Source organism: Herpailurus yagouaroundi, unplaced genomic scaffold (assembly GCF_014898765.1).
Source record: "Herpailurus yagouaroundi ecotype Mexico unplaced genomic scaffold, PumYag 163, whole genome shotgun sequence".
In the NCBI taxonomy this organism is placed as follows: domain Eukaryota; kingdom Metazoa; phylum Chordata; class Mammalia; order Carnivora; family Felidae; genus Herpailurus; species Herpailurus yagouaroundi.
Genome location: NW_024412404.1, coordinates 28,518,968 through 28,540,954, shown reverse-complemented (window position 1 = coordinate 28,540,954; position 21,987 = coordinate 28,518,968). Strand labels below are relative to the sequence as shown.

The 21,987-nt window shown below is 38.3% G+C and overlaps 1 protein-coding gene across 7 annotated transcripts in view; it reads right to left on the bottom strand.

Annotated features, from left to right (window-relative positions):
• Positions 1 to 21,987, bottom strand: part of MARCHF8 (membrane associated ring-CH-type finger 8) — a 123,879-nt gene that overhangs the window by 66,797 nt on the left and 35,095 nt on the right. For 5 of the 7 annotated variants that reach the window (XM_040485757.1, XM_040485756.1, XM_040485754.1 and 2 more), the window contains one exon: positions 8,156 to 8,335. In XM_040485757.1, the coding sequence (XP_040341691.1) occupies positions 8,156 to 8,257 (102 nt within the window). In that variant the 5' untranslated portion in view covers positions 8,258 to 8,335. Of the gene's footprint in view, positions 1 to 8,155; positions 8,336 to 10,651; positions 10,782 to 21,987 lie in introns of those variants that run through there. The other 2 variants (XM_040485755.1, XM_040485758.1) reach the window with 2 other exon arrangements.

Below are 21,987 nucleotides of genomic sequence, written 5' to 3'. Positions count from 1 at the left end.
GTTATTAAACTGTAGTGTTTATGACAATGTGGTATTGGTATAAAGATAGTCAATACATCACTGAAACAGAAGAGAGTCAAGAAATATGCACACACATAATGGGCAACTGATTTAAGATAATGCAATGGAGAAAAGACAGTCCAGTCTATTCAACAAGTGGTACTGGAACAATTGGGCATTCATATATACAGAAAATGATACTAGATATATACCTCATGCAATATACAAAAATTAATTCAAAACAGATCTTAGACATATGTGTAAAACCAAAAGTATAAAAGTTCTAAGATGCTATTTGCAACTTTGGGTTAGGTAAAACTTTCTTAATAGAATACCAAAAGTACAATATGTACAAGGGAAAAAAAGGATAAATTTGACTTCATCAAAATTAAAAAATTTAAAACCAAACTTTAGTCTTCAAAAGACATAGGCAGGAGCATAAAAAGACAATTCAGACATTGGGAGAAAACATTTGTAAAGCACGTATCTGATAAAGGACTTATATCTAGAATACAAAATTCAAAAATAAGAAAAAAAACACCATTTTTTTAAAACGGACAAAAGATTTAAAAAGGCTCTTCAAGGGGCGCCTGGGTGGCGCAGTCGGTTAAGCGTCCGACTTCAGCCAGGTCACGATCTCGCGGTCCGTGAGTTCGAGCCCCGCGTCAGGCTCTGGGCTGATGGCTCAGAGCCTGGAGCCTGTTTCCGATTCTGTGTCTCCCTCTCTCTCTGCCCCTCCCCCGTTCATGCTCTGTCTCTCTCTGTCCCAAAAATAAATAAAAAACGTTGAAAAAAAAATTAAAAAAAAAAAGGCTCTTCAACAAAAAAATGTAAGGATGGTAAATAAGTACATGAAAAGATGCTCAACGTCATTACTCATGAGGGAAATGCAAATTAAAACCACAATGAGATGCCAGTATACACCTGTTAGATACTAAAATGAAAGACAGCCATAGCAAATGTTAGCAGAGATACAGAAGAACTGGAACTCTCCACGTCTAGTAGGAATGTAAAGTGGTGCAATCGCTTTTGGAAAACAGTATGGCAGTATCTCAAAAAGTTAAACATACATCTACCATATGATTCCACCCTAGGTATTTACCCAAGGGAAAGGAAATGTATGTCCATACAAGGGCTTGTACGAATGTTAACAGGAGCCTTATTTATAACAACCACAATCTGGTTAACAATCCAAATGTCCATCAACAGGAGAATGAATAAACAAATTGTAGTATATCCATACGATGAATACTACTCAGCAAGTAAAGGATATAACTACTGATACACACAACTTGGATGAATCTTGAAAGAATTAGCCTTTAAAAAGAGACAAAAAATACGTACAAAGAGACAAAAAGAGTACAAAAAGTATATAACTCCATCTATATAAAACTCTACAAAACACAAACTAATCTAGAGTGAAATAAAGCAGATCAGTGACTGCTTGAGGAAGGGGTTAGAGAAGGGTGGGAGGGAATGATTACAAAGGGCATGAGGAAACTTGGGAGTGATGGATACGTTCACAATCTTGCTTGTGAAGGTACTGTACACCTTAAATATGTACTGTTTAAGGGTGCCTGGGTGGTTCAGTTGGTTAAGCATCCGACATCAGCTCAGGTCATGATCTTGCGGTTCATGGTTCGAGCTTCATATCAGGCTCTGTGCTGACAGCTCAGAGCCTGGAGCCTGCTTCGGATTCTGTGTCTCCCTCTCTCTGCCACTCCCCCACTCATACTCTGTCTCTCTCTGAAAATAAATAAGCTTTAAAAAATAACAATAGTAATAATAATAATAATAATACATATGTTCTATTTATTGTATGTCAATTTTACCTTAATACAGTTGTCAAAAATGAAATAAGGGGTGCCTGGGTGGCTCAGTCACTTAAGTGTCTTACTTCGGCTCATGTCAGGATCTCACGGTTCATGAGTTCAAGCCCCACATTGGGCTCTGTGCTGACAGCTCAGAGCCTGGAGTCTGCTTCAGAGTTTGTGTCTCCCTCTGTCTCTGCCCCTCCCCCACTCACGTCTTGTCTCTCTCTCTCTTCTCTCTCTCTCTCCCTCCCTCCCAAAAATAAATATTTTTTAAAAAATGTTTTTTAATGAAATAAAAAATAAAAAATAATCTTGAAAAATGTAACGGTGGGGGCACCTGGGTGGCTCAGTTGATGGATCATCTGACTCCTAATCTCAGGGTTGTGAGTTTGAGGCCCACACTGGGCATGGAGTCTCCTTAAAAAAAATAGAGAAAGAAAAATGTAGAGGGACCTATCAAACCACAAAACACAGTTAGGTCTAGATAAGAAATTAACTGATAACTCTCTAAACTATAAAGAAAAAGAAAATATCTCCCCAAAACACTATAAAGAAAATGTTTGTTTAGAAGGAATGCAAACCACCTCTATATCAGGTTTCTAAATGCAGACCAGAGTCTGGAAAGCAATGGATCAATACTTAGAAAACACTAAGAAAAAAAATACTCAAGAAACAGCTACCCAGTTCATAAGCAACAGGAGCAGAAATCCTTTCATGAATTATAAAACAATCCTCTTGTTTCCATAGTGGTTCCCATACCATTAAAACTACATTCATTCATTTATTCATCAACTGTATTGACTACTCTGTAAATGTCATGAACTCTTCTTAGAACTGTATAGATATGGGCTCATGCAATGGGCGTTAGAGAACCACGCAACTATAAACATGACAAACTGTCAATGTTAACAGCTGGATTATTTGATTCTGTAAACTGCAATGCCTCTCTTCTCACAAGATTCAAAAGGAATAAAATTCTTATTGATGTAATGAGCCATCTCATGTTATCCTACCAGGAGATTGTGAGATAAAGTTCACCTTTGCGGCTCTAAGAAGAACAAATGATGGGAGGGAAGGAAGGAATGCCTCTCTCTGCAGAGCTTCTCTTACCCTCCCCTCTCTTCCTCTCCCAAACACAAGCCATCAGAAATCACACCAAAGGATTCTTTTTTGAACTCACCATACCAAGGAAACTGGATAAAGGAAAACCCTAATGGACAAAAATGTGCCTTCCAAACCAATTCTGATACCACATTTCAGAACTCTGACACCTACAAAAACCATTTTCAGCAATATGCCAGTTGCTGCCAAAACTCATGGGGCCCTTCAAAGCTCCTGTCTCAGCTGCAATTCAGTATCTGTCCCCTCGCCTTGGCTCCCTGATTCCCAAAACTGTCACACTGCCATCAGGTGTTCCAACTACTCCCCACGCTAAAGTGAAACAGAATGGTCCCTCTTCCCAATACCAATTAAAATCCTGATTCCAGGAGCACTTGGGTGGCTCAATTGGTTAAGTGTCCAATTTCAGCTTAGGTCATGATCTCAATGTTTGTGGGTTTGATTCCCACATCAGGCTTCGTATTGACAGTGTGGAGCCTGCTTGGGATTCTCTCCTTACCTCTCTCTACCCCTCCCCCACCTGCGCTTTCTCTCTCTCTCTCAAAAACAAATGAACTTATAAAAAAAATCCCAAAACACAGAGGGAGGAAGGCAAACCATAAGAGACTCTTAAATACAGAAAACAAACTGAGGGTTGATAGGGGAGTGAGGGGAGAGGGGAAAATGGGTGATGGGCATTGAGGAGGGAACTTGCTGGGATGAGCACTGGGTGTTATATGTATAAGATGAACCACAGGAATATACCCCCAAAACAAAGAGCACACTTTACACACGGTATGTTAGCCAATTTGACAGTAAGTTATATTTTTTTTAAAAAATCCCAATTCCATGAATATAGCCGTTAATACTACTTATCCAAACCTTAAAAACCCCCATTAAATAGATCAATTCAATAAGTACTGAACATCCACCACAACAAATCTGTAATAGGGTTTTATATCAAAAAGAATCTCTCTTCCTGGGCTAAAACGTTGGACTTCTTCCTTTACTCCTAACAAGTATAGCTTGCACATATATACTCCAAGAAATTCCTGCCACCTGGTGTCCAAATTCAATACTGCAATGAATAGGGACCAAGCAACCTCAGCTTGGTATAGGCAGGCAAGCACCCTAGACTAAAAAAATGTACTATTTAGTGGTATTTAAAAATCCATTTGGGGGGGGGGGCACCTGGGTGGCTTAGTCGGTTAAGCGTCTGACTTCGGCTCAGGTCATGAATTTACAGTTTGTGGGTTCAAGCCCTGTATCGGGCTCTGTGCTGACAGCTCAGAGCCTGGAGCCTGCTTCAGATTCTCTGTCTCCCTCTCTCTATGCTCCTCCTGTGCTCACACCCTCTCTCTCTCTGAAGAATAAATAAATATTTAAAAAACATTTTTTTAAATGTCAATACTATCCAAAGCAATCTACATATTGAATGCAATCCCTATGAAAATAACACCAGCATTCTTCACAGAGCTAGAACAAACAATCTTAAAATTTGTACAGAACCAGAAAAGACCCCGAATAGCCAAAGCAATCTTGAAAAAGAAAACCAAAGCTGGAGGCATCACAATCCCGGACTTGAAGCTGTATTACAAAGCTGTAATTATCAAGATAGTATAGTACCAGCCCCCAAAACAGACACTCAGATCAATGGAACAGAACAGAGAACCCAGAAATGGACCCAGAAACATATGGCCAACTAATCTTTGACAAAGCAGGAAGAATATCCAATGGAATAAAGACAGTCTCTTCAGCAAATGGTACTGGGAAAACTGGACAGCGATGTAGAAAAATGAACCTGGACCACTTTCTTACACCATTCACACACAAAAAATTCACAATGGATGGAAGACCTAAACGTAAGACAGGAAGCTACCAAAATCCTAGAGGACAAAGCAGGCAAAAACCTCTTTGACCTCCGGCCATAGGACCTTCTTATTCAACATGTCTCTGGAGGTAAGGGGAAAAAAAGCAAAAACGAACTACTGGGACCTCATCAAGGTAAAAAGCTTCTGCACAGTGAAGGGAACAATCTGCAAAACTAAAAGGCAATTGACGGAATGGGAGAAGATATTTGCAAATGATATATCAGATAAAGGGTTAGTATCCAAAATCTTTAAAGAACTTATCAAACATAACACCCAAAAGACAAATAATCCAGTGAAGAAATGGGCAAAAGACATGAATAGTCACTTCTCCAAAGAAGACATCCAGATGGCCAACTGACACATGAAAAAATGCTCAATATCACTCATCATCAGGGAAATACAAATCAATACCACAAAGAGATACCACCTCACACCAGTCAGAATGGCCAACATTAACAAATCAGGCAACAGCAGATGTTGGTGAGGATGTGGAGAAAGAGGATCTCTTTTGCCCTGCTGGTGGGAATGCAAACTGTTGCAGCCACCCTGGAAAACAGTATGGAGGTTCCTCAAAAAACTAAAAATAGAACTACCCTACAACCCAGCAATTGCACTACTAGGTATTTAACCAAGGGATATGCTGTTTCGAAGGGGCACATGCACCCCAATGTTTATAGCAGCACTATTGACAATAGCCAAAGTATGGAAAAAGCCCAAATGTCCATCGAGTGATGAATGGATAAAGAAGATGTGGTACATATGTACAATGGAGTATTATCTGGCAGTCAAAAAGAATGAAATCCTGCCATTTGCAACTATGTGCATGGAAATAGAGGGTATTATGCTAAGTGAAATTAGTCAGAGAAAGACAAATATCTTATAACTTCACTCATATAAGGAATTTAAGATATAAAACAGATGAACATAAGGGAAGGGAAACAAAAATAATATAATAACAGGGAGAGAGATGAAATATAAGAGACTCTTAAATATAGAAAACAAACAGAAGGTTGCTGGAGGGGTTGTGGGAGGGGGGATGGGCTAAATGTGTAAGGGACATTAAGCAATCTACTCCTGAAATCATTATTGCACTATATGCTAACTTGAATGTAAATAAATAATTAATTAAATAATTAAAAATTTTTTTTTACAAATTAAAAATCCATTTGGGCTAAAGGGTTCTAAAAAAGACCATTAATTTAAATGAATCTTAAATGAAGACTATTAAGTGAAAACTGAAAGAATATAGGAAAGATTATTTGGGGGGTATTCTCCCATCTCCAGCAACTTGAGGAAAAACTGAAATACTGAAAATACTACATCCAAAACCCATCTACTCCATTACCGCCCTGGCCAGCCTTTCAATCAATGCTGACCACACTCCTCCCAGGAGCTCAGCAAAATAGAAAGGGTGCAGACTGACAACACAAACAACTGAAAAAAGGAAAACACAAACTAAGAATATGGAGAGCCCTTTAAATTTTTTTTTTTTTTTTTACATTTATTCATTTTTGAGAGACAGAGAGCACAAGTTGGAGAGGAGCAGAGAGAGAGGGAGACACAGAACCTGAAGCAGGCTCCAGGCTCCAAGCTGTCAGCACAGAGCCCGACGCAGGTCAGATCATGACCTGAGCCGAAGTCGGATGCTTAACCAACTGAGCCACCCAGGCGCCCCTGGAGACCCCTTTTAATTTATATTGTACCTTTTCATTTTCCATAGTCCATGTACTTCAAGAGCTATAACAGATTTCTTTGTTTTTTTCTAATAAGTTCATTTATTTTGAGAGTGAGAGAGAGTGTGCGCATGAGTGAGGGAGATGCAGAGAGAGAGAGAGAAAGAATCCCAAGCAGGCTCCACTGGCAGCGTAGAGCCCAACACAGGGCTTGATCTCAGGACCATAAGATCATGATCTGAACCAAAATCAAGAGTTGGATGCTTAATGGACTGTCACCCAGGTCCCCCAACAGATTTGTTTTTTTTCTAATTATTTATGAAATAAAGCAAAGAATGGTATCCCAACAACTATAATCACTCACCTTCAAACAAGACTTATTACTTTCTGATTTAACAAGGATTCTTTAAAGTCATCAGGAAAGATTTACTACGGAATAGGAATGCTGTGAGAACTAATCAGCACATGTTTGTGCAGCACATGGTAAAGGCAAGGAGAAAGCAGGAGATATCCATGATTCCCCCCTATTTCACCCCCCACGCAATTATCAAGCCCAGTGGATTAATAAACTAAATATCTCTCTATCCCCACTACCCCATCCCAGACGAAGTCACCATCACCTTTTCCTCAGGACCGGGATTGGCAAACTACAGCCTGCAGGCCAAATCTGGCCTGTTACCAGATTTTGCAAGTCAAGTTTTATTGGAACACAGTCATGACCATTCGTTTATATATTGTCTTTGACTATTTTCACACTGCAGTGGCAGAACTGAGGAGATGTGACTGGCCCACAAAGTCTAAAACATTTATTATCTGACCCTTTACAGAAAAAGTTTGCCAAACTTGGCCTAAGTAGGCTATTAAATGATCCTCTAACTAGTCTCTTACCACTGATTCAATTCACTCTCCAAACTGCAGTCTGAGTGAAAGTTTTAAGAATGCAAATTTGATCATTCATTCTGCAAAAATAAATCCAAACTCCTTACGGTACCTCCTGTAACTTTTCCAACCTCCTATCTTGCCACTGCCCTTTATGTTCCTGTTACTCTATTTTACATCTTGCTTTAAACCTTTGGGCTTTCAGCACATAATATTTCTCCTAACTGGAACATTCTACTTTCTCTGAGCTAACTCCAGGTCACTGTTCAGGTTCTCTATGTAAATGTCATCTTTTCCAGGAAGCCATTCCTGCCTGACCCCTTGGGCTGGAATTTGGTGGCCCTGAATTCCTCTATTACTGACCTTGTCATTAGACTCTAATTCATTTTAATTGTCAGGCCAGATCAAGAGCCATACGAAGGCAGAGACAGTCTCTGTGATGTTAACTATGATACCCTTAAAGCAAGCAGAGACTAGTATGTACGAGGTATTTACAAAATCTTGGTTCAGATTAATTTATCCTTTTGCATCATGTTCTGAGAATTCAAAGAACTTTTACTCAGAGATTTACCAGAAAAAAATTATATAATTTTAGGCAATGAAGATAAGTAAGTCATGTATAACCATGGCAGAATAAGGGGATACCAAAGTCTGAAAACCTAGAAACCTATACAGAACTTCTGAGCCCAACTAATATTTACACCACATGCATTTTAGTATGTTAGCAGAGAAAACCTTGATCATCAGAGTTTATCATTCTAGGCTGTGTTTAATGAAAACAACAAAAATAATGAAACTAAAAAAGGCATCCTCCTAATACCTGCTCTTCCCTCTCCTTTTCTTTGGTCTTACTTCTGTAGACTCTAGCAGAGGTGGCATCCTGGGTTGGAATGGCAGAGATCTGATGCAGTGGCATGCTCATCCCAGCCTCCTGTCTGGGTGTCTTCTCTACTGAACAGAGTCTCCAGTGGTAGAGTCATTTTGGGCCATGGACTTCAAGCTGAGAGAGAGAAGACAAGACATAACACTTCAAATTTCCAACAGTGAGATTAGCATTTTATATTTATGTTCATATGTGAACCAGTTACAGTATCTGACACAAATACCTGGTCTTCATAAACAACAAGATGAATGTTTACAGGAGAAATTTTAACATTTTTCTCATGTAATAAGATGGGCACACCTGAAAGAGGCATGTACATGTATAATCAGGTATTAATTTTCCATTGGCTATTAGGTTTTAAATACAGCAGTGTCATCCTTTAAGAATATTTTTAAAGTTAATTTTTTTCCTTGAACAAGCATTCATTCTGATAGAAGTAGTGATCTTTCCTTAAAACTACTGCCCCTGAATCCACACAATGGTAAGATTAAAGGCTTAAAAGTCTAAAATAAATTTAAGATACGTATGATCTATGCTTAACCTTCTGAAAGTCTAGACTCTCTAGACCAGTTGTGGGCAAACTTTTCCTATAAAGGGCCAGAAAGTAAATATTTTAGGCACTTTGGGCCATATTTTTTTAAAACTACTGAATTCTGTGGGGTGCCTGGGTGGCTCAGTCAGTTGAGTATCTGACTCTTTTTTTTTTTTTTTTTTTCAACGTTTATTTATTTTTGGGACAGAGAGAGACAGAGCATGTCTCTGGGGGGGGCAGAGAGAGAGGGAGACACAGAATCGGAAACAGGCTCCAGGCTCTGAGCCATCCGCCCGGAGCCTGACTCGGGGCTCGAACTCACGGACCACGAGATCTTGACCTGGCTGAAGTCGGACGCTTAACCGACTGCGCCACCCAGGCGCCCCGAGTATCTGACTCTTAATTTCAGCTCAAGTCATGATCTCACTGTTCATGAGATCAAGCCCCTCGTCGGGCTCTGCACTAACAGCCCAGAGCCTGGTTGGGATTCTCTCTCCCTCCCTCCCTCTCTCTCTCTGCCCCTCCCCCACTCACATGCACACATGCACATGCTCTCTCTCAAAAAATAAATGAACATTTAAAAAAATAATTCTGCTGTTGCAGAGTGAAAGCAGCCACAGTAAGTGTGCAAATGAATGAAAATGGTTATGTTTCAATAAAACTTTATTTACAGAAACAGGTGGCAGGCTAGATTTGGCCCATGGCCTGTAGTTTGCTAACCCCTTTCTAAAGAATTTTTCAGGGAAGATTAGAGCCATCATGGGTTTTCCTGGGATCCTAAAAAGGCTGCCCTTAGGTAAAATAATAGTTTCTAAATAAGCTTGATTCAATGATTCCATGCACACCTGCCTTTTTTCTGGTTTTCTCCTACATTCCTCCAAAGTTCCTGGTAATTGAATTGTGTGTTCTCTATCCCCTCACCCACCCCTGCTGAAATCTATCAAACTCAGTACACAAAACCAATTATATATCCAAATTATCCATAACATTTAATCTAGTAATGTTTCATGCTATCTGAATTTTAACAAAGGATGGAAACATTAAACTAAAACAATGAATGTCTAATTTGGGGGTCTTCACTTATTAACCATGCATTGGAGGTTGGGACAATAGGCAGGGAGTGTAAACAAGAGGGCCTGGCAACCTTGAGGTCATATTTGATGAGTAGCCATTTATTCCACCCAGCCCTAAGGTCACATCGGAAGGGCAGCCATTTATTCCACCTCTCCCTCCCCAAACTCTGCTCTGGACCAAAGGTAGGTGTTTGTGTGGCTTCTTTCATCTCTGACAGTGTTACTTAACCAAATTAAAGAGCAACAGAACTCACAAAATTAATTCCCCTCATCAGATTCTCTGACCAACAAGCAACAAGAAGGAATAAGAAGCTGGAAGGGATCAACACTATGAGAAAATGAGCTAAAAGAATATTGTTTTTAAAAGTCTAGTTTTGGGGCGCCTGGGTGGCGCAGTCGGTTAAGCGTCCGACTTCAGCCAGGTCACGATCTCGCGGTCCGTGAGTTCGAGCCCCGCGTCAGGCTCTGGGCTGATGGCTCAGAGCCTGGAGCCTGTTTCCGATTCTGTGTCTCCCTCTCTCTCTGCCCCTCCCCCGTTCATGCTCTGTCTCTCTCTGTCGCAAAAATAAATAAAACGTTGAAAAAAAAAATTTAAAAGTCTAATTTTATAATAGGTGAGTGATCACTGATACCCATAAAACAGGAAAATACAGTAGGTGATATTAATGTCTAGATACTCTAATCAATTACTAGAATGTCAGTGTCTACATGTTATATATCATCTACTCTATCTCAAGCCTTTGATGAACCTGATACAAGATGGAGCACTGTGCCCAACGAATGGTCTGAATGTTTATGTTCATATTACACAAGATAAGAGGCACTTACAGCTTAGTTGTCTTATACTCTCTGGGAGATCACAACAGTCACTGGTGAGCAGTTTTTTCATCACTTCATCACTCATACATCAAAGTCCTCTGTCAGAGATGACAAACTCCATGTGGTCTCTTGGAATACCTAACTCAAACCAACCATGTCCAGAGTCCCACCATACATCATGCCAACAGCTTCCTTTGGTGCTTCTGGTATAATAATCATTATTACATCATTGGTACATGACCATGACAAGAGTGACGAGGACTATTTATGCCAGATAAACACAAATCTGAGAGAGGGTTTTAAATATTTTGTAGAATTTTAAAGGACCTCTCCTTCTTACAGCCATTTAAGCTACTCTTCTGATATGAACCCCTATCTCCAGGTTATAGACCTGAAAGTCACCCTAAAGCAATCCTTCTCCTATGTTATATTTAGGATAAAAATGATAATCTCAAAAGCCAAACTACAAAACTGACCATGCCACTTTTTTTTTGCGAAGGTTCATGTGAAAAGCATAAAGCAGGTATTACTCATACTATTTTCTTTGCATAGTTTCCAAATATCTATACCAATTTGTCTGTAATGAAGAACAATAGTTAAACCTTTGCACTATGTCTGACACTATGTCAGGCATGAGAACTTCAATCCCACTAATGCTAACTTGAAAAATACAGCACAGCTAATATGAACATCCATATCTAGAAGAAATGGACAAACTGGTTGTTTAAGAGTATGGAAATGGATATGTCATGTCAATGGATTAGAAGACTTTAGATAAAATTTAGAGTCAAGAAATAAGCCCGTGTAACTACGGTCAACTGGTTTTTCAACAAGGGTTCCAAGACCATTCAATGGGGAAAGAACAGTCTTTTCAACATGCAAAAGAATGAATTTAGACTCCTATCTCACACAAATAAAAAAATAAACTAAACATCACCAAAATAAAAACATCTGTGCTTCAACAGATATCATCAAAAAAGTGAAAAGTCAACCACAGAACAGAATGAATCTTTTCGCAAAACATACAATAAGGGATTTGTATGTTAAATACATAAAGGGGCTGTCACGACTCAACAATGAATACACAAATAACCCAATGAAAAATGGGTTGTTCAACACAATCTTAATTATACAGAACTGATGGTTGCCAGAGGAGAGGGAGGTGGGAAAACGGGTCAAATAGGTGACAGGGATTAAGGAACGCGCTTGTGGAGATAACCACAGGGTGATGCATGCCAGTGCTGAATTGCCATATTATATACCTGAAACTAATGTAACTAATGTAATGTAACCGAATTAAAACAAAAACTTTAAAAAAAAGAAAAATGGGTTGTTCAACATCATTAGCCAACATGAGAATGCAAATCAACACCATGAGATATCACTTCAATTATGGCTATATTTAAAGACAGGTAAGTGTTGGGGCGCCTGGGTGGCGCAGTCGGTTAAGCGTCCGACTTCAGCCAGGTCACGATCTCGCGGTCCGGGAGTTCGAGCCCCGCGTCGGGCTCTGGGCTGATGGCTCAGAGCCTGGAGCCTGTTTCCAATTCTGTGTCTCCCTCTCTCTCTGCCCCTCCCCCATTCATGCTCTGTCTCTCTCTGTCCCAAAAATAAATAAACGTTGAAAAAAAAAAATTAAAAAAAAAAAAATAAATAAAGACAGGTAAGTGTTGGCAAGGATGTGGAGACACTGAAACCCTCATACAGTGCCAATGGAAATATATGCAGCTGCTTTGGAAAACTGTCTGAATCTTCCTTAAAATGTAGAAATCACACAAATGTCCATAAATTAATGAATGGATAAATAAAATGTGTTATCTATAAAATGGAATTATTTAGCAACAAAAAAAATGAAATATGAATACATGCTACAACATGGATGAAGCTTGAAGGCATTATAAAGTGAAAGGACTACATATTATATGATTACATTTGTATTAAGTGTGCAGAATAGGCAAATATATAGAAACATAAAGTAGATTACTGGTTGCCGAGGACTGGGATGGGGGATGATGGGGGGGATGATGGCTAAAAGGGTTTCTTTTTAGAGTTATGAATATGTTCTAAAATGTATTATGGTAATGGCACATAACTCTTAAGTATACTAAAAGCCACAGAATTATATAGTTTAAATAAGTGGATTTGAATGAATGTGAATTATATCTCAACAAAACTTTTTTAAAAATATGTAAATAATTGATATGGACTAAGATCGATAAAACTGTATTTTTCCTTAGTGCTATCCCAATATAATGTATCTGGATGACAAGGAGATGGTCACTGTTATCCTATCACTCTTCCAGTTTTGAGAAAGAGGTAACAGGAAGAGTGCAAAATCAGCAATTAGAAATTTAAGTTCAAGACTTGACTCTTGAATACTGTGTGATGTTGGGCAAACTGAGGAATTTCAAAGGCTCTGTTTCTTCAGCTGTAAAACAGAAACGTAATAATCTCTACTCCGTTCACAGGGTTAATGTGAAGACCAAAGAAGATTGTGTCCATGTGCACAAATGTAAGGGTTCTTAACATCAGCACATTTTCCAGCCTCCTTTTTCAGGCATCTGCAATGATTCCCCTCAGTGCCTCACAAAGGCCAGTTGTTTGCTTTGTCTTTCCAGTACCATTTTCTGTCTTCCTGCCCCTCATTCTGACACAAAATTTACACAACTGAGACCTCAAATTCTTTCTGACATTTTTTAAGGATCTCTAGTAGCATGACTCTAAGAAGAAGCAAGGCTGATCACACTATCCCTACAAGGGGAGAGGTAGGAAGGCCTGATGCAAAATATGACCAGCGTGGCATAACAATTAAGCTGTTCTGGGGCGCCTGGGTGGCTCAGTCGGTTAAGCGTCCGACTTCGGCTCAGGTCATGATCTCACGGTCTGTGAGTTCGAGCCCCGCATCGGGCTCTGTGCTGACAGCTCAGAGCCTGGAGCCTGCTTCAGATTCTGTGTCTCCCTCTCTCTCTGACCCTCCCCCGTTCATGCTCTGTCTCTCTCTGTCTCAAAAATAAATAAACATTAAAAAAAAAAAATTAAAAAAAAAAAACAATTAAGCTGTTCTATGTGCTTTCCAAATGGTCAAGATAAATGAAAGATTCTGTCCATTCCAACAATGATGAGACAAATACAGACAACAAGGAGGCAGCCAGGAGAAGACAAAGATGCCAGTCGCGGCTTCCCTGAGGGACAGTCACCCCAGGTCTGCTTGCCTCCCTGCACATAGGGTGCCAGGCTCCAGCAGCACCCTTCTCCTCACCATTGTGCGGAGCTGAATGCCAACATCTCGAATGGCACTCAGAATAAACAACTTTAAATTAAGCGTGTTTTTATCAGAAGCACATTTCCTATAAAAACGAGAAGCCTGTGCACAACAGCTAGCAGATACAGAAAGGAAAAAAAAGCAGTAAGAGGAGTGAGGAGACCAGCTGTAGTACACAGCACTGAAGGATCAAAGCAGGACTTAAAGTTGGGAATACGGAGGAATGAGAGAGACCATTTGAAAAGGAGGACCGACATAATCTAGTGAAGGGACTCAACTGTACCCTGGTTTCTGGGTGTGCATTCAAAAGACCAGGATGCACAGAGGAGTGGGGGGTAAAGGAAAGCTCATCATGGACACTGAGCTTGACATGCCTGTGGGAACCTCAAGATATGTATGTACACAGTGTACAATGGGAGTCACCAACACACCATGACACCAGAACACACAGGAATAGAATCCATTTTCCAACAAAACCCTCGGAATCAGTAGTTTATGTCATTAGGTGCTGTCAACAAATGATAAAATCCAGTATCAACACAGAATTCTTAAACAGCAATGATGAATCCCTAACTTTAAAAAACATCTATCTCAAACAAAATTTAAGTTTATGTTCACTTGGCAAAACCCTTAAGAGTCAATCTAATTAAACAAAGAAGGAAAATAAATACATTATCACTGTTCTTATTTTACAGTTGGATTTTTTCTAGATAAGACTTTTTTCTGTGATAAGACAAAAAGAGAACTTTATAGTATAATGAAAGAGAGCCCAAAGGAATTTTATTTTTTTTAAATTTTTTAAAAAATTTAAATTCAAGTTAGTTAACATATAGTGTAGTATCGATTTCAGGAGTAGAATTTAGGATTCATCACTAACATATAATACCCAGTGCTCATCACAAGTGCCCTCCTTAATGCTCATCACCCATTTAGCCCATCCCCCCCACCTCCCCTCCAGCAACCCTATTTATTCTCTATAGTTAAGAGTCTCTTATGGTTTGCCTCCCTCACGATTTTTATCTTATTTTTCCTTCCCTTCCCCTATGGTCATCCCTTTTGTTTCCTTAAATTCCACACATGAGTGAAATCATAAGGTATCTGTCTTTCTCGGACTCATTTCACTTAGCGTAATACACTCTAGTTCCATCCCACCTCATTGCAAATGGCAAGATTTCATTTTTTTTGATGGCTGAGTAATAATATTCCATTGTGTGTGTGTGTGTGTGTGTGTGTGTGTGTGTGTATACCACATCATTTTTTATTTTTTAAATGTTTTTATTCATTTTTGAGAGAGGGAGAGACAGAGCTTGAGCAGGGGAGGTACAGATAGAGACCAGAGACACAGAATCTGAAGCAGGCTCCAGGCTCTGAGCTGTCAGCACAGAACCCGATGCATGCCTCCAACTTGTGAACCGTGAGATCATTACCTGAGCCAAGTCAGACACTTAACCAACTGAGCCACCCAGGTGCCCCTATGCCACATCTTCATCCATTCATCAGTCAATGGATATTTGGGCCTTTTCCATTAATTTGGCTATTGTTGATAGTGCTGCTATAAACACTGGGGTGCAGGTGCTCCTTTGAATCAGCATTTTTGTATCCTCTGGATAAATACCTAGTAGTGCAATTGCTGGGTCGTAGGATAGTTCTATTTTTATTTTTTTAGAAACCTCCATACTGTTTTCCAGAGTGGCTGCACCAGTTTGCATTCCCACCAGCAATGCAAAAGGGTTCCCCTTTCTCCGCATCCTCACCAACATCTATTGTTTCCTGAGTTGTTCATTTTAGCTCTTCTAACAGGTGTGAGGTGGTATCTCATTGTGGTTTTGATTTGTATTTCCCTGATGATGAGCGATGTTGAGCATCTTTTCATGTGTCTTTTAGCCATGTGGATGTCTTCAACCCAACAGAATTTCTAAGAACTACTAGAATCAGTTAACATAAACATTTGCATAAAATAAGTATTCTAGTGTAAGAAAAAAGTATATAAATATATAATGTCACCAACATTCCTATACACCAACAAAACAAAAATCATGAAATAGAGATAAATGATTTAAAAGCTACTTAAGAACTTTTAATGAAAAACGTTCAGCAATTTTAGAGTATATTTGAAAGCTATAATAATAGTTTGTGTTACAACAATATGTGTTCTCCAGAATTAAAGCATATATTTAATGTGATTCCAAAGTCTAAGCAAGATTTTCTACTTGACAAAATTATTCTAAAATTATGCATAAGCATTAATGAGACAATCAAATAAAAATGTTGAGAAAGAATCAACAGAGAGATGAGTCCTCTTGAAATATAGACATAACTACGCAATAATTATTATTAAAAAAGTAAAGTTACAGGTCCAAGACTAAAAAAGACAGTCCAAAAACTGACTGAATTATACAGAAGAGTAAAATAGCAGCCCAAAATTATAGGAAAGGGACAAGTTTCTTCTTAACTGATGCTGGGACAATTGGACAAGAATTTGGAAGGGAAGGGGCACCTGGGTGGCTCAGTCGCGTAACCATCAGACTCTTGATTTCAGCTCAGGTCATGATCTCACAGTTCATGGGTTCAAGCCCACATCGGGCTCTGCACTGACAGTGTGGAGCCTTCTTGGGATTCTCTCTCTCTCCCTCTCTCTCTGTCCCTCCCCACTCCCACCCCAGGTCTCAAAATAAACAAGTATTTTTAAAAAATGGGAATTTGGTAGGAAAAATAATACCAATTAAGACTCACACTTCAGGGGTGCCTGGATGGCTCAGTCAGTTAAGTGTCCGACTCTTGATTTTGGCTCAGGTCATGATCTCACAGTTTGTTAGACTGAGCCCTGCATTGGGCTCTATACAGACAGCATGGAGCCTGCTTGGGATTCTCTCTCTCTCCCTCTCTCTCTGCTCCTCCCCAGCTCATGTGTGCACATGGTCTCTCTCTCAAAATAAATAAATATTTAAATAAACAAATAAATATTTTTTTAAAAAGACTCATATTTCATTTACTGAAATAAATCCTCATACATATACAAGTTAAATGTTAAAAAATAACACATAAGATACAATTGCAAATGAATATATTAAGGAACTAAAGGGAGATTGATTTCCTAAGCCTCAAATTAACAGGAAAAAAAGTTATAAAAGATTTATAGATATGACCCTATAAGTAAAAATAAACAGGCAAAAAAAAAAAAAAAGACTGGAAAATGTAGAATATGGGACAGAAAATCAGTATCTTTTATATGTAAGAAGTCAATACAAATAGGTTTCAAAAACATTAAAATCTAGGAACAGCCACTTTACAAATGAGGACATAACACAGGTCCTCACTTAATATTTTAATAATCAGGGAAAAGCAACAGCTCAGGGAACCATTTTTTCCCTTTACAAAAGTCTACAAAAATATGATGAAATCTATCATTGACCAATCAGCGCTGAACCTGTGTCCTTATGACCCCCTGGCAGTATCATAAACTCAGAATGCCTATCAAGAAAAATGTTGAGCAACAGGGCTGAAAAGACGTGGAAGAGCTTACCTGTGAGAAGCTTAGCCTGAGAAAATACACAAAAATTTATAAGCCCCAAGATTTCCACCATAACGTTATTTACAATAAAGAAAAACAGACAGTTCCTTTAATTTCCCATAACTGGGAAAAAGCTAAGTAAACTGCAGTGCTAGTACAATCAAAGGAATATTATGTGGGCATTAGAAGCAAGAGAAACATGGATTTGATAAAAAGCAAATGATATAAATTATACACGCATTGTAATTATGACTATGTTAATATATACACATGTAAAAATGCTAGGAAGGAAACTCATTAAAAATGCTAACAGTGGCTTAATGACGTGGCAATATAAATGACTTTTCATTTCTCTATTTTTTAAACCTTTAGTGACGATATATTACTTTTACAGTTTAAATATTTGAAGAGCTAAAATTAAAAGCTCAAGTCATTCCACTTAGGTTGTCAACAGAGACTTATGTTATCAATGAAGATATACAACCATAAAAGGGCTCTTTTCTGTGAGAAGTACATTTCTGAAGGCCTCACAGAATTCAAGCCTAATCTTCCTACAGGAATAAAGTAGGAAGATGCATTCTCAGGACACAGATGTTTTCAAGCACTATGGTGTTTATTTTATGCTCCTTCTCATTTTTTTCAGCATTTCCTGTCATATTTTTGCAAAGCACTAACCCTTTAAAAACAGCATAATGCATCATGGGAACAGTTCACCTTCACTATGTTTTGACATCTGACTTTCAAGCTACAGTTATTAATTTTGGAGACTGCATTATTTGATATCTTACATATAAGACTTTATTAATAGTGTCATCTCATACTATTTTTAGTTTGTATATTTCTCACGAAATGGAATGGCCATTACACACCAAGAGAAATGGAGACTCAGAACATGAACATGTGGCAAATAGGAGTCTAGTATCATAATACAGCAAACTATCAATAAATCTGAGCATCTGCCCAGCACTTAGAAAGCTATGTGTTGCTTATACTTTTTTTTTTTTTCCAGGAAATGTTTGTCCCTGAAACTATGGCAGAAACATATCTGTGGCAGGAACCATCATCTTTCACAGAACACAGAAAACAATAATAAACATGGACAATCAATAAATGTTTCTTCCTTTTAATCATGGTTATATCCTGTTCCAAAATAGTGAATGCCTTTTTTTCCACCAGGAGAATGGACTGTTCTCTCTTAAGAGATTTCCATGTGTGAAGAAAGCCCACATGCCTAGGATCTGACCATGAGATTGGGTACTTTTGCTGGTCAAACAGTATTTACTGTGAAAGTTCCTCAATTTCCTACCACCAATCACATAAACTTGCCCACTGTCCCCAACCCTTTCATGAATTATGTAAAGTATATTATGTGGTTCAAAGGAAAAGGAGACCCCAGCTCTGGGACTATACCTGGGCTCTGTGCCCTTTTCTTCGTCTGGCTTTTCAGTGGCCTCACTTTATCAGCCATACTCCTACCTCATATTTTCATCCTCTCCTCTCTAAAGACTCCTTCACACCAACAGAGTAAGAGTTTTCCAAGAAATATGCATAAATTTTATGTCATTATGTCACTAGATGCTATTAAAGAATTATGAAATTCCATACCAATAAAGAATTTTAAAGTACTTTGTGGATCTCCCATTTTTTAAAAAACAAAACTAAAAATGCTTTCAATTCTCCTATCTTCTTTCCCTCTATAGCCAAACTTTCTGAGCCATGTACAATGTTCTTCACTTTCTTGCCTTTCGAAACTCACTTCAATGCAATCCAACCTCTGTACCCCCATTTCACAGAAAATGTTCTTGGCCTTTCTGAATCACTGATCAAATTTGGAAGAAGAGCTCCAAATGAAAGTTACCAAAATAATAATACAAAGCCACAACAACAACTAGGGGAAATAAAGATAATTTTCTAAAGTTTTAAAAACCCTTTTAAATAAGTCAGTCAACATCCTCTTAGATGTACAGATGATACATACCAACCAGAAAGCTAAAATATGATAATATGAAAAAGAAAAAAGTACTCTTGAAAATTCAAAATTATAAGCAAAATTAGAAATTCAATTTCTGACAACTCAGAGCCTGGAGCCTACTTTGGATTCTGTGTCTCCCTCTCTCTCTGGCCCTCCCCCACTTACCCTCTGTCTCTATCAAAAATAAATAATCATTACAAAAAATTTTTTTAAGAAAAAAGAGGGGAAGGGGGTAGAAAATTTCACTTGATTCTTTATTCACCTCTTGGGATTATCCCTATATCCTGCTTTTCGACAGCAAAACAACCTCTTACATACTCTAGAGCTCTTCTGAACTGAGATTTCTTCATTTTCTATGCACAATTCAGCTCACTGCAATCTGGCTTCAATACAGTGAAGTCAACAACGTTCTCTATGCTGCTAAGCCTAAAGGACATTTCGTAGCCCTCACTTTTTTTTTTTTTTAATTTTAATTCAAGCATAGTTAAATACAGTGTTATATCAGTTTCAGATATATAATATAGTGATTCAGCAATTACATACATCACCCAGTGCTCTTCTCAAGCACACTCCCTTAATCTCATCTCCTATTTCACCTATCCCTCTGACCCACCTCCCCTCTGGCAGCCATCAGTTTGTTCTGTATTGTTAAGAGTCTGTTTCTTGGTTTTTCCGTGTTATTTTTTTCCTTTGCTCATTTGTTTTGTTTCTTAAATTTCATGAGTAAACTGAATGGTATTTGTCTTTCTCTGAGTGGCTTCGTTCACTTAGGACTATAATCTCTACCTCATCCATGTCATTGCAAATGGTTAAGATTTCATTCTTTTTATGGCTGTATAATATTCCATTGTACATATACACACTACATCTTCTTTGTCTATTCATCTATTAATGGACACTTGGGCTGCTTCCATAGTTTGACTATTGTAAATAATGCTGCTATAAACATAGGGATGCATGCATCCCTCTGATTTAGTGTTTTTGTATTTTGGGGGTAAATACCCAGTAGTGCGCTTACTGGAGAGTATGGTAGTTCTATTTTTAACTTTTTGAGGAACCTCCATACTATTTTCCAGAGTGGAAAATAAACATTAAATAAATAAATAAAGTTTTAAATGCAACACAATAAGGCAATAACTGACAGAAAATTTATATGCAATTACCAAAAGTGAAAAAAAAAAACATAAACACACAAACATATTCCACAGATTAAAGTTTACTCAGAAACTCAGAAACAAGTAAAGATGGTAGTTTAACTTTTAAATCTCCTAAAAAATAAATAAATAAATCTCCTAAAATAATTCAGAACATGAGACTAGAGGTAATAAAGAATAACATCAATGAAGTTACATTTAAAAAAGTACAAAAGCAATGCTCAAGTAGAAAATGAAATTCAAAGTATAAGTCCTGTAAACATGATAAAACAAGAGAAACAAAAGTATAGATATAACACCTATGGATAATATGCTGCAGGAAAAACACAACAGATGAGCACCTGCAAATCTTCAGTGCTTCACATGCATTAATTCATTTAATTCTCACGACAGTGCCAGGAGGTAGGGAAACTATTTTATCTCCATTCCACATGTGGCTTAGAGAAGGTTAAGCAATTTGCCTAAAGTTTCATAGCTGTATTTCACCAAACACGGTAGCCTGTGGTGACTTATAAGGTGAACCTAAAATATGTAGATTTTCTCTTTTTTATCTCCCTGTGGCACTGCTGTTGGAAAGACAGAGATAAAACCAGGTGTATTGGTGGCTTCCTTGTGATACAAAAGAGTTATAATCACCATGGATACCAAAGATACATGGAATCCACATTTTTTTTTTAATTTTTTTTTCAACGTTTTTATTTATTTTTGGGACAGAGAGAGACAGAGCATGAACGGGGGAGGGGCAGAGAGAGAGGGAGACACAGAATCGGAAACAGCCTCCAGGCTCTGAGCCATCAGCCCAAAGCCTGACGCGGGGCTCGAACTCACGGACCGCGAGATCATGACCTGGCTGAAGTCGGACGCTTAACCAACTGCGCCACCCAGGCACCCCTGGAATCCACATTTAAGTAGTAAATAGTAACACTGCTTTTTCCTGCACTGTTATGTATATTAAGTATCAACTGATCAAAGTAATGGGTATATTTGCCAAAAATTCAAGATAATAATCTATATATTTCAAAAGTGGTTATTTTAAAGCAGTAAGATGTACTTCGATAGTTGGGTATAACTTTTAAGACATTTAACTATCATTTTGAGTTCACTTGCAAATTTGTATCACAAACCACAGAAAAATACTGCATTTTATGTTGATTTTATTTTTGAGAGAGAGAGAGAGAGAGACAGAGCATGAGCAGGGGAGGGACAGAGAGAGGGAGACACAGAACCTGAAGTAGGCTGCAGGTTCTGAGCTGTCAGCACAGAGCCTGATACGGGGCTCGAACTCAGCAACTGTGAGATCATGCCCTGAGCTGAAGTTGGCACTCAACCAACTGAACCACCTAAGCACCCCAAAATACTGCATTTTAGAAATACAGTCCATATCTTTAAACTATTTTAACTACATGTTATATATATTACGTATATAATGTTATATCCTTACACCAT